This window comes from Benincasa hispida, chromosome 11 (assembly GCF_009727055.1).
Source record: "Benincasa hispida cultivar B227 chromosome 11, ASM972705v1, whole genome shotgun sequence".
Lineage (NCBI taxonomy): Eukaryota > Viridiplantae > Streptophyta > Magnoliopsida > Cucurbitales > Cucurbitaceae > Benincasa > Benincasa hispida.
This window is the reverse complement of record NC_052359.1, coordinates 28,040,826-28,055,481: the sequence shown is the minus strand read 5'-3', so window position 1 is coordinate 28,055,481 and position 14,656 is coordinate 28,040,826. Positions and strand designations below refer to the sequence as shown.

At 34.9% G+C, this 14,656-nt stretch overlaps 1 protein-coding gene across 5 annotated transcripts in view; it reads right to left on the bottom strand.

Annotated features, from left to right (window-relative positions):
* Window positions 1-13,457, bottom strand: part of LOC120090469 — a 37,378-nt gene extending 23,921 nt beyond the window's left edge. For 2 of the 5 annotated variants that reach the window (XM_039048157.1, XM_039048162.1), the window contains exons 1-6: window positions 13,303-13,457; window positions 13,069-13,199; window positions 1,815-2,456; window positions 1,518-1,724; window positions 1,332-1,421; window positions 1,146-1,253 (exon numbers count right to left, since the gene is read on the bottom strand). In XM_039048157.1, the coding sequence (XP_038904085.1) occupies window positions 1,146-1,253; window positions 1,332-1,421; window positions 1,518-1,724; window positions 1,815-2,456; window positions 13,069-13,095 (1,074 nt within the window). In that variant the 5' untranslated portion in view covers window positions 13,096-13,199; window positions 13,303-13,457. Of the gene's footprint in view, window positions 1-1,145; window positions 1,254-1,331; window positions 1,422-1,517; window positions 1,725-1,814; window positions 2,457-12,556; window positions 12,667-13,068; window positions 13,200-13,302 lie in introns of all 5 variants that reach the window. The other 3 variants (XM_039048159.1, XM_039048160.1, XM_039048161.1) reach the window with 3 other exon arrangements.
* Window positions 13,458-14,656: the final 1,199 nt, after the last annotated feature.

Here is a 14,656-nt window from a genome sequence, read left to right as displayed (position 1 = left end):
TGATGCAGGAATAATATGCATTCCCTTTCTTCCAACAGCAAAGCAAATTGTTGATGCGTTCCAAAGTGGCAATTCAACAAGTTGATTGACAAGCTGGCCATGAATGATATCTTCAAACCAGCTTGAGGGGAGTGTTAATTATTTCCTTTATTGAGAAATTCTCTATTGTATTTATTGTATTTTATTTGCTGTATTTTATTCTTTCCTTATTTGTAATTGGGTATTTCTTCTATTTAAGAAACCCTTTTCTCCTAAGAGCAATATGAGAAAATAATATTTTTCAGCATTCCTTTACCTCTCGTTTTATCTTGAAGGTTTTTTATTGGCCCTTAGTCTGCTCTGATAATATTTTTGACATCTTGGTTGCAAGGCCATGGTAATAAGAAGACCGTTTGGCTAGCCATATTACATGCTTTCTTCTGGACATTATGGGGCGAGCGTAATAAGCATCTTTTTAAAGATACCTTTTCTTATTTTGATAGTTTCATGGGATCGGTTCTGTCTACTGGTTTGTATTGGTGCAAAACTAGGCACCCTTTTATGAATTTTAATCTTTCTTATTTAGTTTCCAATTAGAAATCTCTTTTGTAATCACCTACTGGTACTTAAGGTATCCCCTTGTTTCATTTTTTTTCAATGAAATGTTTTTCTCTAAAAGAAATAGGATTACCCCTCTCTAATTCACTTCCAAGGAAAAGAAAAAACCAACGAAACCTAACAAGTATTTTAAATTTGATAAATCCCCTTCCCCCTGAAGAAAAAAAATCATAAAATCAAAAACTAACAATAACACATTGCTAATCAAACATACACACGAAAAATGAGAAAGGCTCCTACCATATGTCGAACACGTTAATTACTTGTATGTTTAATTAATAATTGAGATTTCATAACCAGTGTTCTAAAAAGCCCTCTCGGGCACGCACCTAGGCTCAAGGTGTAGGTCTGGCACCTCGCCTTGGAAAGGCGAGGCTCACAAAATAAGACGCGCCTGCCTTTTGTGAAGCCTTAAAGCTCAAAGCCCTGGGCCTTGGTGCTTTTTCATTATTTTTAGAAAATAGTATATTAAGAGTTTTCCATCTTTATTAACTAAAAGAATCAAGTTTGCTAAGCTTAAAGAATCAAGATTTCGTAATCAAGTTTACCAATGCTTCTGCAACTTGTGAGCTAACATGATTTCCTTTCTTTTTCCTGTGTGTTTTTGCCCCTAATACAACCCTTGTCGCTGCTGATGAATCTGAACAACTTTTTTTCTTAAAAACAAAATAAACATATTCAATAAGTAATAAATTTAAATCATGAATATAGTTCTCATTTAGAGTAACCACTACCATTTCTTCTGCCAATCGAGCATAACCCTTACGACTACATGTATGTGGAAGTTGCATCTTCTTCATTGATTTGAACCTTTCACTTTTAGCCTAATATATATATATATACACACACACATAAAAGTTGATCATCAGAGGCATTAATTGTACTCAGAAGTATATTTAACACAAATGACAATTAATTACCTTGAATATTGCGCTCTTCTTTTCTTTCACAAAGTCCATCCAATCGTGCATAGATTGTATATTGGATGGCTTCATTTTCACAAGCTCTTCATTAGTAGATGTTGATTGAATTTGTGACACAATTCGTGATTTTCCTGCTCTCCACAATCTACCCATCTTTTGGAAAACATATTTTCTTTGCCAATCTTCTTTCAAATTATATCTTGACTACAATATTTCAAATAATTTTGAGTGTATACGAAGAAAAACATACTATAGTCAATCAAACTAAGTAATATGGAAGTATGAGACACTTACTTGAATCGATGTCCATAAAATTTCCTTAGAACTTGTTGACAATTTTCTCCAATCACTTAAAGTCACAGGCACTTCCTCTCTCACCAGTAGACCTAGAAATGAAGACAACCCAATTGAAGCCTCCCCAATTGGTTGTCCAAACTCATTGAAGGTTATATCCACTTTATTGCACTCCTCAATTGCATTGGTATTCATTTTAGTAGGGCCTCTACATTTCTTGGGGAATTGTTGAATAGTTAGTTCAGAAGCATTGATATGCTCTCCTACATTTTGTGATCTATCTAAAATTGGTGAAACTTGTCCCCTAGAAGCTAACTTCTGAAGGGCTTCTCTTTTACGAGATGCTAGCGAATCTAATTGTAAAGATGATCTTGGAGTTCTATGTGTACATTCAATATTGTCTCCTATATTAGGTGACTTCTTTCCAGCTGCTGGCAAGGAATCTTGAGATTGGTCAACAAACAACTTATTTGTGTTGTTATCTCCTTCCTTCTCATTCATTTTTCCATCGTTGTCATCATCAATAGCTGCTAGGCCTATTGAAAGAGATTTCAAGCGCTGAGAATGTCTCTTTCGTGATGCCTTTGGATCAAAATCGATACATCTTTTGGCAACAGTATCACTTAGTTTCTTCTTCATTCCCTAGAAAAAAAAAAAGTACTATAATAAGCTAGTTTACGATTATCAAGCACTTTTAATGTAGATCAATTATATGATACGCAACGTGATGAACTGGAAAGCACCTTGCCACCAATACAAGGAATATGAAACAATGATGTTAGTCAAATATGCTGCATTATAGAAATGTGGCACAACAAATTTTTAGGTCTAATGAAGGTTCGTTACAACCAATGCATTAGTAGGATAAAATTGTAAAAAATAGAGAAGAAAAAAAGGGAAAATAGAAATAAATTTATAGAATAGGAAGAAAACAAGCAAAATAAAACTTGATCAAAAGGACAAGTGGCTCACCATGGGATCATGACACTAAGACAAGCTACTAGATTTTGAAAATTTACAATTTTTTGTTTCTCTTCAACCATAACACTCAAATAACACAGCAAAGAAAGAAAATTGCCACGGGACATTGCCCCTTATTGTGGAAGGAGGGGATGGAAGAGCACCTCCTATATGAGTAATTAGGGATAGTCATAGTCTCTACGAATGGAATGGTAAGTATGATCTCTCCTCTCTTCTCCATATTCTCTATCTTCTCTAATCACCTCCCTCACCGTTTCTTCTGTCCACCTTTCCCATTCATTTCTTGTAACTACTCCAGTGATCAGATAACTTGTCCAAATCATGGAAATTAAAAGTTGTAGTATCGACAATCACTACTATTGTGTCTTGCATGAAGATTTCGACTTTTATGTGGAAAAAATGCAAAAGAATCAGATGATTTTCTTATCTTTGCAAATTATGAAATGATTAGAGGCAGTTTTGAACTATCTAATATCAAGTCAACTACATGGATTCTTCTCAGACAAAACCAATGAAGTTGTCCAAGGTTGAGGAAAATGGTGGTGGATTAGTATTTACAAAGAAAAAAAAAGAAGAAGAAGAAGAAGAAAGAAGTTTGCCCAATTTTGTGATCATGTTTTTGTAAGCACGCCTTGAGGACAAGGTGTCTTAAAAGGCCAGGGTAAAGTAAAGTACTGATAGACCCTTAATAACCAAAGTTTATGAAAGAAGAAAGAAAGTGAAGGAAAATAAGTAAATATTGAGAGAATATAAGGGCTGGGGAATATTGTTAGTTAGAGGAGGAAAAAATAGAAAAGAGAGAGAGAGAGGAGGGGCCACGGGAAGGGAGAGTTATTTGTAAGGGTGATTAAGGCCATGAGAGGCATTGGCAATTTTGTATCCATTCTCATAAATCTTCCCTACTGTTAATAAAATAAGGAAAGGCATTCCAACCTTATTAAATACCTAGATAAGTATGTTACTATGGTATTAGTAAGAGGAATAATGGTAATTAGATAGGAAGTTAGTTACTGAATATTGCTATAAATAGGAGGAGGGGGAACGAGTGAAGGTAAGGCAATAGTTGAGTGGTTTAGGGCTTGGGTTAGCATACTCTAGAGGGAGGTTCCAAGTGCCTTGAACTTGGTTTATCTCGTATTTCTTCATCTTTATATTTCAATATAATTCAGATCTTAGTCTTGTTAGGAGGTATCCTAAAACATTGGTATCAGAGCTCATTCATCCTAGATCACCGTTTTTTAGAAATGGATTTTGACTGGAGGATGGAAGTATTGTTAGAGATTCAAAGTGAAATGAAGGCAATACAACAAAAGATCAAGGAGTCTCAGCAAAGAGACATAGAAAGAGAAGAGAGAAGACTAGCTGCCATCAACAAAGAAAGAAAACCTTTTTCGAAAACTATCTGAACGAGTTCAAAAAGTGGCTAGAAGACGAAGATCTTACCTAAGGGCACCACCTAAAAGGAGGAGCAGAGTTGGTCGATCAGGCAAGAAGAAAGGAAGGAAAAGGGGGAGTTATCAGCAAAGTCAGGCGCAGAAAAGAAAAGAAGAGGAGGAACAAAGATATAGAGTACAGGGTAAAATTCATTTGAATCATCAAAAGATAAATAAAATAAAGAACAAGAAGTCGTTGAAAAAAATAGTAAATCGAAGTGTTGATGTCGTATGGAAGCGAACACATAGACCGAAAAGAGTTACGGAAGGAAATCGAACAAGGATTGTTGTTGGAGTTTAACGCTAGCACTTGGAGAGACTGAGTTTGCATTTGGCATGTCAAAGGTTGGTTTTACAAAGAGCGGTCGTCGGCTATTGTGGAGGAAACAGCGGTGCAATAGCCACAAGGCCCGAAAGAAAAGGAGAAAAAAGGGCGAGGTAGACCGTTGTTGGCAACGCTGGCATAGGCAACCAAAGGTGCATCTTCGACAAAGACATAATTCAAGAGACGTGGAGGAGATGGTAGAGAAATTGGAGAGTGTCGGCCATGAAGAAAAAGAAAATAAAAGAAGACAGCCCAAATAGAGGGCCTCACCAGCGGCAAGTAAAGGTACGAATGGAGATGAAAAAAATGTTGTAGTCAATTGTTGCAAAGGAAGAATGGTCTTGATCAAGAGAAAAGAAAATAGATAACGGTGGCAGATGGGAGGATAAACAATGGAGTAAAGGAAGTACCTCGACATCCATGTGGTCAGAAAATTGAGGTAGAAGAGGGAAGAAGTCGTGGTGGAGGAATGACAAAGAGGTGGTCACTGACGGCCGGAAGAAGAAGATTGGGCACACCGTGATAATTGCAGAGGACAATGGCCTACGGTGGATGGAGAAGAAGGTTGGAAAGGGTTGTAAATTTCGTGAATACATGGGAAAATTATTCCCTACCAACGTGAAGTGGCAGGTGGTGGGGCCAGGAGGAAAAAGAGTGGCATCACTAAATTTGGTTGGGTTTATGGGCTAGGATTACGTAAAATAGCCCAATATTTGTTTTGCTCAATTGCTCTGTGTTGAATATGGGAAATCACCTCTTACCTTATACATATGATTTCATTCCCTGTAATTTGGGTTTACTTTTATTCTTTCCGTATGTACATTTTTTACTATTATAATGTTTTCCTTAATTAGCTATCATAGGTGTATATATAAAGGATGCTCCCTCTTGTAAAATTATCATAAGAAATATAAGAAAAGTTTTGTATTCAACATGGTATCAGAGCCAACCCTATAAATCTTTTCTATAAGTTTCACGTCCGAAACCCTAGAAAAGAAAACAGAAAACCTCAAACTTACCTAGTAGCTCCATCGATTCCTTGCGTGAAGCTTCACGTTCGAAGAAAAACGCATTAAACCCAACCAACAATCCGAAAACGTTCATCCGACGACCATCCGACCCAAAGCAAAAACACATTCTCTAAAGCAAAAACGTTCATCCGACGACCACGAACACGTTCATCAACCGGAAGTCATCGACCGTGGGTGTCGATTCCCAAAAATCTCGTCTCCGATCATGAGTAGTCGCGGATCATAGGTGGAGATCGCCGAAAACGAAATCGCGGCAGCATCATCGACGAAATCTTGAGGGAACGGGTTAAGTTGAGCCGGGTCGCGCAAACGAAGTTGGGTCGAAACCGGGTCAGCGTCTTCTGGGCCAAATCAGGTGGACGGAACCGCGAGTGAACGGGTCAGAAACTACACGGGTCGCGTGAACGAAGTCGGGTCGGACCGGGTCAGAGTTTTCTGGGTCGAATCAGGTGAAATCTCGAGTGTAGACGATTTTTCTTTTCAGTTTTGACGATTTTTCATCGGTTTTTTTTTCCTTTTTCCTATTTCCTGCTTAATTAATCATTTTGCTAATCAACAATCTTTTATGGCATCCATAAATTCTAACAATACTGAAGGGATCGTACTTCCAATTACTAATCACAAATTAAATGGAAGGAATTACCTATATTGGTCACAATCAGTTATGATGTTCAAATGTAGAAAAAGAAAGGAAGATTATCTGTCAAGCAAAAATCCTATCCCAGACCAAGTTGATCAAAGATACAAGACATGGAAAGCGGAAAATAACATGGTTATGTCATGGCTAATCAACTCCATGACGATAGAGATTGGTGAAGGTTTTTTACTCTTCTCAACTACAAGCGAAATCTGGGAAGCAACTCATGAAACTTATTCTGACCAAGAAAATACTGCAGAGTCATTTGAAATTGAAGGCAAAATTCATGAGCTACGGCAAGGGGATATGCAAGTCACTCACTATTTTACTCAACTATCTCGACTTTGGCAGCAACGGAACGTATTTGAAAGCCATAAGTGGGAATGCACTGCAGATGAAGCTACATTCAAAAAGATAGTTGAAAAGAAACGAGTGTTCAAATTTCTGCTTTGCCTTAATAAAGAACTCAATGAGATATGTGGTAGAATCTTAGCTATTAAACCATTACCTAACATCAGAGAAGTTTTTGTAGAAGTGAGAAGAGAAGAAAGCAGGAAGAAACTAATGTTAGGAATGATTGCCAGTTCAGAACCTGAAGGATCAGCCTTACTTGTTCGAAACCTTGGTAATGAGGTACGTACAAATACTCATGATAACCGTTACAATCGAAACCAGAACTACACAGGAACTGAGAATCGGCAACGAAAACCAAGACCATGGTATGAACACTATAAAAAACCAGGACACACTAAAGAAGTGTGTTGGGATATTCATGGAAAACCTCCAGATTGGAAGCCCAACAAAGGTACAGGAGACAGACGTGGAAAGGCCTATCAAGCAAGTATATCATCAAAAGATAACATCAACCCTAAATATAATGTGTTTACTAAGGAGCAGTTGGACCTTCTCCAAAAACTATTCGGCCAACCGAAACCTACTAAAAAAACATCAGAAACCAGCGTAGCAACAATGGTACAATCAGATAACTTTCTTTGGCCCTTAATGCAACCAAAGAAAATTGTAATACTTGGATTATTGACTCTGGTGCATCAAATCACATGACAGGTGACATCTCACTTTTAACTAACTACACACACTGTAACAGTCAAATTACTATAAAGATTGCCGATGGTACCTATTCTAAAGTAATGGGAACTGGAAATGTGTTTGTATCTAAAGATCTAGTATTAGAAAATGTGTTGCATGTCCCAAATCTTAAATGCAATCTTCTTTCCATAAGTAAACTAATGTTTATGAAAAACTGTAGTGCAACTTTCTACTCACATTATTGCATATTTCAGGATTTGAATTCGGGGAAGATGATTGGCAATGCTAAGGAAACCTCGGGTCTCTACATATTAAATGCTCTTAAGCCTCAAGTCAAGGAGATAGGTCTTAGCAAATCTTGTTTTATTTCTAAAGACTATTATGATAGTACATCTAGTTCATCTAATTTTGTTGTCTCTAAAGATGATTATATTAGTACATCTACTTTTGTTGCTTCTAAAGACAATTATGATAGTACAATAATGTTATGGCATAATCGTTTAGGACATCCCAATTTTTTATATTTAAAACGAATGTTTCCAGATATTTTCAATAAAAGTTGTCAGGTGTTTCAATGTGAGTCTTGTGAAATGGCAAAGTTGGCTCGATCCTCATATCCGGTAAGCGCATATAAACCCTCTTATCCTTTTTCTATGATGCATAGTGATGTTTGGGGACCTAGTAGAGTTCAGAATGTAACAGGAGCTAAATGGTTTGTTTCATTTATCGATGATCACACTAGACTTACTTGGTTTTTTTAATGAAAGAAAAATCTAAAGTTACTTCCATATTCCAGAATCTGTTTGCCATGATTTTCAATCTCTTTAACACCAAAATCCAAATTCTTCATACTGACAATGCTAAGGATTATTTTAACACTTCCTTGAAAAAATTTCTAAACGAAAAAGGTATTGCCCACCTGAGTACATGTCCTAACACTCCCCAGCAAAATGGAATTGCGGAGAGAAAAAACAGACACCTCCTAGAAGTTTCTAGAGCTTTAATGTGTCACGCTAATACCCCCCACCTTTTTTGGGGAGAAGCGGTTCTAACAACCACCTACCTTATTAATAGAATGCCCTCTCGAATATTAGGCTTCAAAACTCCCTTACAAAAACTTAAAGAAGTATTTCCACATGATAGACTTTTTTCTCGAGTCCCTTTAAAAATATTTGATTGCACAGTCTTTGTCCAAGATCATAGACCCAATAGGAGTAAGTTAGATCCTAAGGCAATAAAATGCATCTTTCTTAGTTATGCTCCAAGTCAAAAAGGGTACAAATGCTACTCACGAACTACAAAAAGGTTCTATACATCCATGGATGTAACCTTCTTTGAAACCCAACCTTACTTCAAAAAACCAGACACCATTGAACCTTCCACCCTCATAGAAAACGGAAAACTTCTGGAAAGCGAGGAAACCCAAAAACTAGATCTCTTTGAAGAGAGTGCTCCATATGTTCCTTATATACATTAAATAGATATTCCCAATCAAGGCCCACCAGAAAGTAGGAAAGACCCTATAGTCTATACTAAAAGGAAGAACACCCTTGAACATGCACAAGTACTCAATCAAAACCCAACCGAAATACAGGAAAATCATGTCTCCAACTCCACAGCTGAAACACTTAATAAAGACATTGATCTTCCTAATGTAAAACGGAAAGGGGTAAGAACCTGTACGATGCATCCCATCCAAAACTACCTGTCCTAAAAAACCTCTCTCCCAAGTTTAAAGCATTCACAACCACACTATCCCAAGTTTACATTCTGAACAATGTCTATAAAGCCCTCAATGACATTAATTGGAAGCAAGCTGTATTAGACGAAATAAAGGCCTTGGAAAAGAACCACACATGGGAAATAATAGACCTACCTCCAGGAAAGAAAACAGTAGGATGCAAATGGATCTTCACCATCAAGTACAAGGCTAATGGAGAAATAGATAAGTTCAAAGCTAGACTCGTCGCCAAAGGATTCACCCAGTCCTATGGCATTGACTATCAAGAAACATTTGCTCCGGTAGCAAAATTAAATACTATTCGTGTCCTGTTTTCCCTAGCTGTGAATAATGATTGGATTCTTCACCAATTAGACATAAAGAATGCCTTCCTTAATGGAGACTTAGAAGAAGAAGTGTATATGGATATACCGGCCGATATAGAATCTACTCAAATCATAAATAAGGTTTGCAAACTCAAAAAATCCCTATATGGCCTAAAACAATCCCCTAGGGCGTGGTTTGATAAATTCTCAAGAGTGATAAAGGAAAACGGGTACTCACAATGTCAATCTGACCATACTCTCTTCATCAAACATTCTTGCACAAGTAAAATAGCAATTATCATTGTCTATGTAGATGACATTATCCTTATTGGAGACCATGAAGAAGAAATAAGAAATATAAAACTTCTCTTAGCCAAGGAATTCGAAGTAAAGGACTTAGGCAACCTTAAATACTTCCTAGGAATGGAAGTAGCCCGCTCAAAAACAAGCTTGAGCATTTCTCAAAGAAAATATGTCCTTGACCTGTTAAAGGAAATTGGAATACTTGGATGCAAGCCTGCTAATACTCCAATTGACACTAACAATCACATAATAAAAGAAAACAATCACAAACTGGTTAACAAAGATCAGTATCAAAGGCTAGTTGGAAAATTGATTTACCTAACTCACACAAAACCTGATATCTGTTTTGCAGTTAGCTTTGTAAGTCAATTTATGAACAGTTCAACAGAAGACAATATGCAAACTGTATACAGAATACTCAGGTACTTGAAAGGAACTCCAGGAGAGGGATTATACTTCAAGAAATCTAAGAGAAGAAACATCGAAATCTTCACAGATGCCGATTGGGCAAGCTCAAAAATAGACAGAAGGTCAACTTCCGGATATTGCACCTTTGTTTGGGGAAATTTAGTCACCTGGCGAAGCAAGAAACAATCTGTAGTATCCAGAAGCAGTGCCAAAGCAGAACTAAGAGCTCTAACTCAAGGAATATGTGAAGGAATGTGGCTTAAAAGCATTCTATCTGAGCTTAAAATCAAATCAGAAGAACCAATGGAGGTACACTGTGATAATCAAGCTACTATCAGTATCGCCAAAGACCCAGTCCATCATGATCGCATAAAACATGTGGACATTGATCGGCACTTTATTAAAGAAAAGTTTGAAAACAAAAGCATCTCACTCAACTACATACCTACCAAGAGGCAAATTGTTGACATACTAACAAAGGCCCTTTCCAAGAATATGTTTGAAGACTTAAAAATCAAGCTGGACTTAATCAATATATATTGCCCAACTTAAGGAGGAGTGTTGAATATGGGAAATCACCTCTTACCTTATACATATGATTTCATTCCCTGTAATTTGGGTTTACTTTTATTCTTTCCATATGTACATTTTTTACTGTTATAATGTTTTCCTTAATTAGCTATCATAGGTGTATATATAAGGGATGCTCCCTCTTGTAAAATTATCATAAGAAATATAAGAAAAGTTCTGTATTCAACACTCTGCAACAGATTTTAGGCAAATGTTTATGATGTTCAAGTGAAGCAATTTTATTCTAAAGGTGGGACCTAATACATGTCAAAAGCTAGACTGGGGTTATAAGCAACAAACTGGTTATGGGCCGAGCCCATGAGAGAAGAAAAGATTCAAATTCAAATTCAAGCCCATGGTGGAATTTGGGCTGGATTCCAGAGAAATAATTGAAGCCCAATTAACTTCCAAAGCTAGAAAAAAATGTGAAGTTGTTCAAGGTTGAAGAAAATGGTGGTGGATTAGTGTTTTTTTTAAAAAAAAAAAAAAAAAAAAGAGAGAGAGAGACAGAAAGAGAGAAGAAGAAGAAGAAAGAAGTTGCCCAAGTTGTGATCATATTTTTGAAAGCACACCTTGAGGACAAGGTGTCTTAAAAGGCCAAGGTAAATTAAAATACCTAGATAAGTATATTAGTATGGTATTAGTAAGAGGTATAATGGTAATTAGATAGGAAGTTAGTTACTAAATATTACTATAAATAGGAGAAGGGGGAATGAGTGAAGGTAGGAAATAGTTGAGCGGTTTAGGGCTTGGGTTAGCATACTCTAGCGGGAGGTTCCAAGTGCCTTGAACTTGGTTTATCCTATATTTCTTCATCTTTATATTTTCATATAGTTCATATCTTAGTCTTCTTAGGAGGCATCCTAACAGACATCTTAGTCTTTTTACAAAATTGCTATTTTCTTGCAACCAAATGCAATCCTAACTTGACAAGCATTTTACAGCTCGTCCTCCCTATAAATTCTATTTATTAACAACTATCTTGATACATAAGCTTATCCCCCCACCCACCCACACACACACATACATACATACATACGTGCGTGTATGTGTATCATTAAGTATTTTCATTGATATTAGTACAATAACTACAGAACATTATTGAAGACTATGCTTCAAGCCTTCAATAGTGAGATTATAATAAAAATTGAGAGCTGAGAGTTTGAGAGAGAGGTCAAAAAGTTGCAGAAATTTGGTGTTGGTGGTGATCAATTAAAATGGGAGAATAAACTCACCACTTAATCAACACCATTTCAACATTTTCTTTAATAATATAAAAAAATTTCCTTCTTTCTTCTCTCCCTAGCACCCAAATAAATAGACAAGTGGCAACAAACAAAATTGAAAGAATAATTGGGGTTGAAGAACTCGGGGCAGGAACACAACTATTGACAAAGAAAACTTTGAAATTGATGTTTAAAAAGAGAGAAAAATAAAAAAGAAGCAACTTAAAGGTTGAACATATTATTCTTTTGCAGTAATAAAATTCACAACTTTATTTGTTTTTCACTAGTCTACACTTTTTTTAATTTGTTCTAAATAATCTTGTGTCCCATATGAATATTACTGATAGAGTTTCAATGCATTATGTCAAACAAAAGTAATACAAGGGAACATTCTTTTTACAACAAGCATGCACACAAAAAAAATTATAACAAAAATTACAATGACTTAAGTCAGAAATGCTAATAAGAAGTGCAGAATCTTCCATTTTTTAATCCAATTATATGCACCTTATTAACTTAATGTAATCACAACTAGATGAATAGAATATATTTTTAAATCAACAATTAATAAATTATAACATGAAGCAATGATTTTATTGATAAAAAACAAAAAAATGAAACTAACCTAAACCACAAACTATTTATTTTAGAAACAGAGATATGTTCTTTGTCTTTTTTTTTTTTTTTTTTTTAAATAAAAGATACCAGAACACACTATTAAGAATAGGCACTCGCCTCCATTTGTGGCAATGGCGCAAAAAAGCAAAGTATGACGCAACAAGGCGAGCACCCTGTTGAAGGCACTGCCTCACCATAGGCGAGCGCCTGAGATCGCCTCAACAACACTGGTTAAGACAAAATCAAGAAATTCCACCAAAAAGAAAAAGGTGAAAAGGTCAAAGAAAAAATACGTTGTTGTCTCAGTTGATGCTCACTAAGCCGTATTCTTGGAAGTTATTCTTCTCTTTTCTTTCACCGAGTATAGAATTTTATGTATTACTTTCTTCTAATTCGTTTCCATTCTCTGTTTTACAAAATTCAGCGGATGACATATGGGAGAAGGTGCTTGTTAACAGTGTAGACCAAAAGTAATTAAAACAAGACTCGGTAAATACAAAATACACACAACCCAATCCAAGGTCATCTTTAAATTATTGCACATATGCAACCAGGAAATGTAACATAGATACGAGAAAAATCTTACAATATGAAAATCATGAAGATAAATGATCAGGAAAACAACTTACCAAAGGATAGAAAGTGAAAATGCACATACCTCTCTACTAGGGCTGCGCACTGAAGCAGTGAGTTCAGAGAGGAGAGCAATTTCGCTCAACACCTCCAATACCCAACTCCAACAACACCAAATTCGAAAACCCTAGAAAATTGCAGAAAAATGACAAGATAGATAGAACGAAATCAGCGAAATAATAACCCATAACGATTTTTAAAAGAACGAATAACATTTAAAACAAAGAAACCTTGAATAGGAGGATGGATCATTAGGAGTTGAAATTAGGAGAGGAGAAAAGTAAGAGAATGGGCATGGAACGGAGAGTGAAGAAGAGAGGAGAATAAGAGAGTGGAGAGTGGAGAGTGGGCAAATAATTAATTACCTTTTTCCATTACTATGTCCTAAGAAGCACCACATCTTGCCGCCCTAAATTTTAGGATTTTTCTATAGCATTTTGTAAAAATGCCCTACTAAAAGCTATATTATCGCACATTTGTTATATATTGGAATAATCCAACTTCTGATTTCAAGAATGATAGTATATTTTATTTTATGCTAGTAGAATTACGGTCATTTTAGATTATAAGTAAATCATATAAATTTATTTAAATTTATTTCTAATTTTACATCTAATAGTTCATTGATCGATTCAACACATCTTTTTAAAATTGACGAATCTACTAAACATAAGATTGAAAATTTTGGTTTCTTTTAGACATAAAAATCAATCTGCCATTTAATAGATCAATCCTCAAATATTTTTTTTATAAAATAATATATCAAAGACCTTTTAGCTAGAAAATTAAAAATTTTGGGACTTAATTAAACACAAAGTTAAAAATTTATACCTCGTTTGATAACCATTTATGTTTTCGTTTTTTGTTTGTGAAGATTTATTTTTGGTTTCTAGTTTTCAGAAAACAAAAGTTTGGTAATTTTTTTTAGATTTTTTTAATTGGAAAACTAAAATCATGTTAGATAATTGTGTTTCTTCTTGTTAAAGATAGTTTGGGTGACTTCTTAAAAAAATAAAAGCTTTCAAAAAAATTTCATCTTATATATATAATTATACGACAATATTCTTATTTTTATGAAAAAATCAATCATATTGATAAAACAATATCAATATTTTTAAATGCACTGATGAAAATGAAAAAAAAATAATAAAAATTAGTATACCGACAAAATACATGAAAATAATTTCATTTCTATAAAATTAAATTATAGGAGAATAAGAAAACAATAAAAATAATTAATTTGAACCCAACAAATTAACATTTTTTTACTTCCTTTGGGGTACTTAAGTTGTCATAAACAAATTGTCTCCCAATATAAACAGATTACTAATTTGTAAAGAACATCTCTTTATATTTGTTGTGTTTTTAAACTGATAAAAAATCACATATTTATAAACAATTTCAAGTAATTCAAATGAACAATAGAATAAAAACTAATTTGGCGATGAAGTGTAAATTCAAGAAAAAATTTTTGATATTATTTAGCATTTAATTTCATATAAAAAGTAGAAATTGTTTATAATAAAATAAAAAAAATAAATAAATGTAAAACAGTGGAGTAGAAGTCGTTTATAATAAAATGAA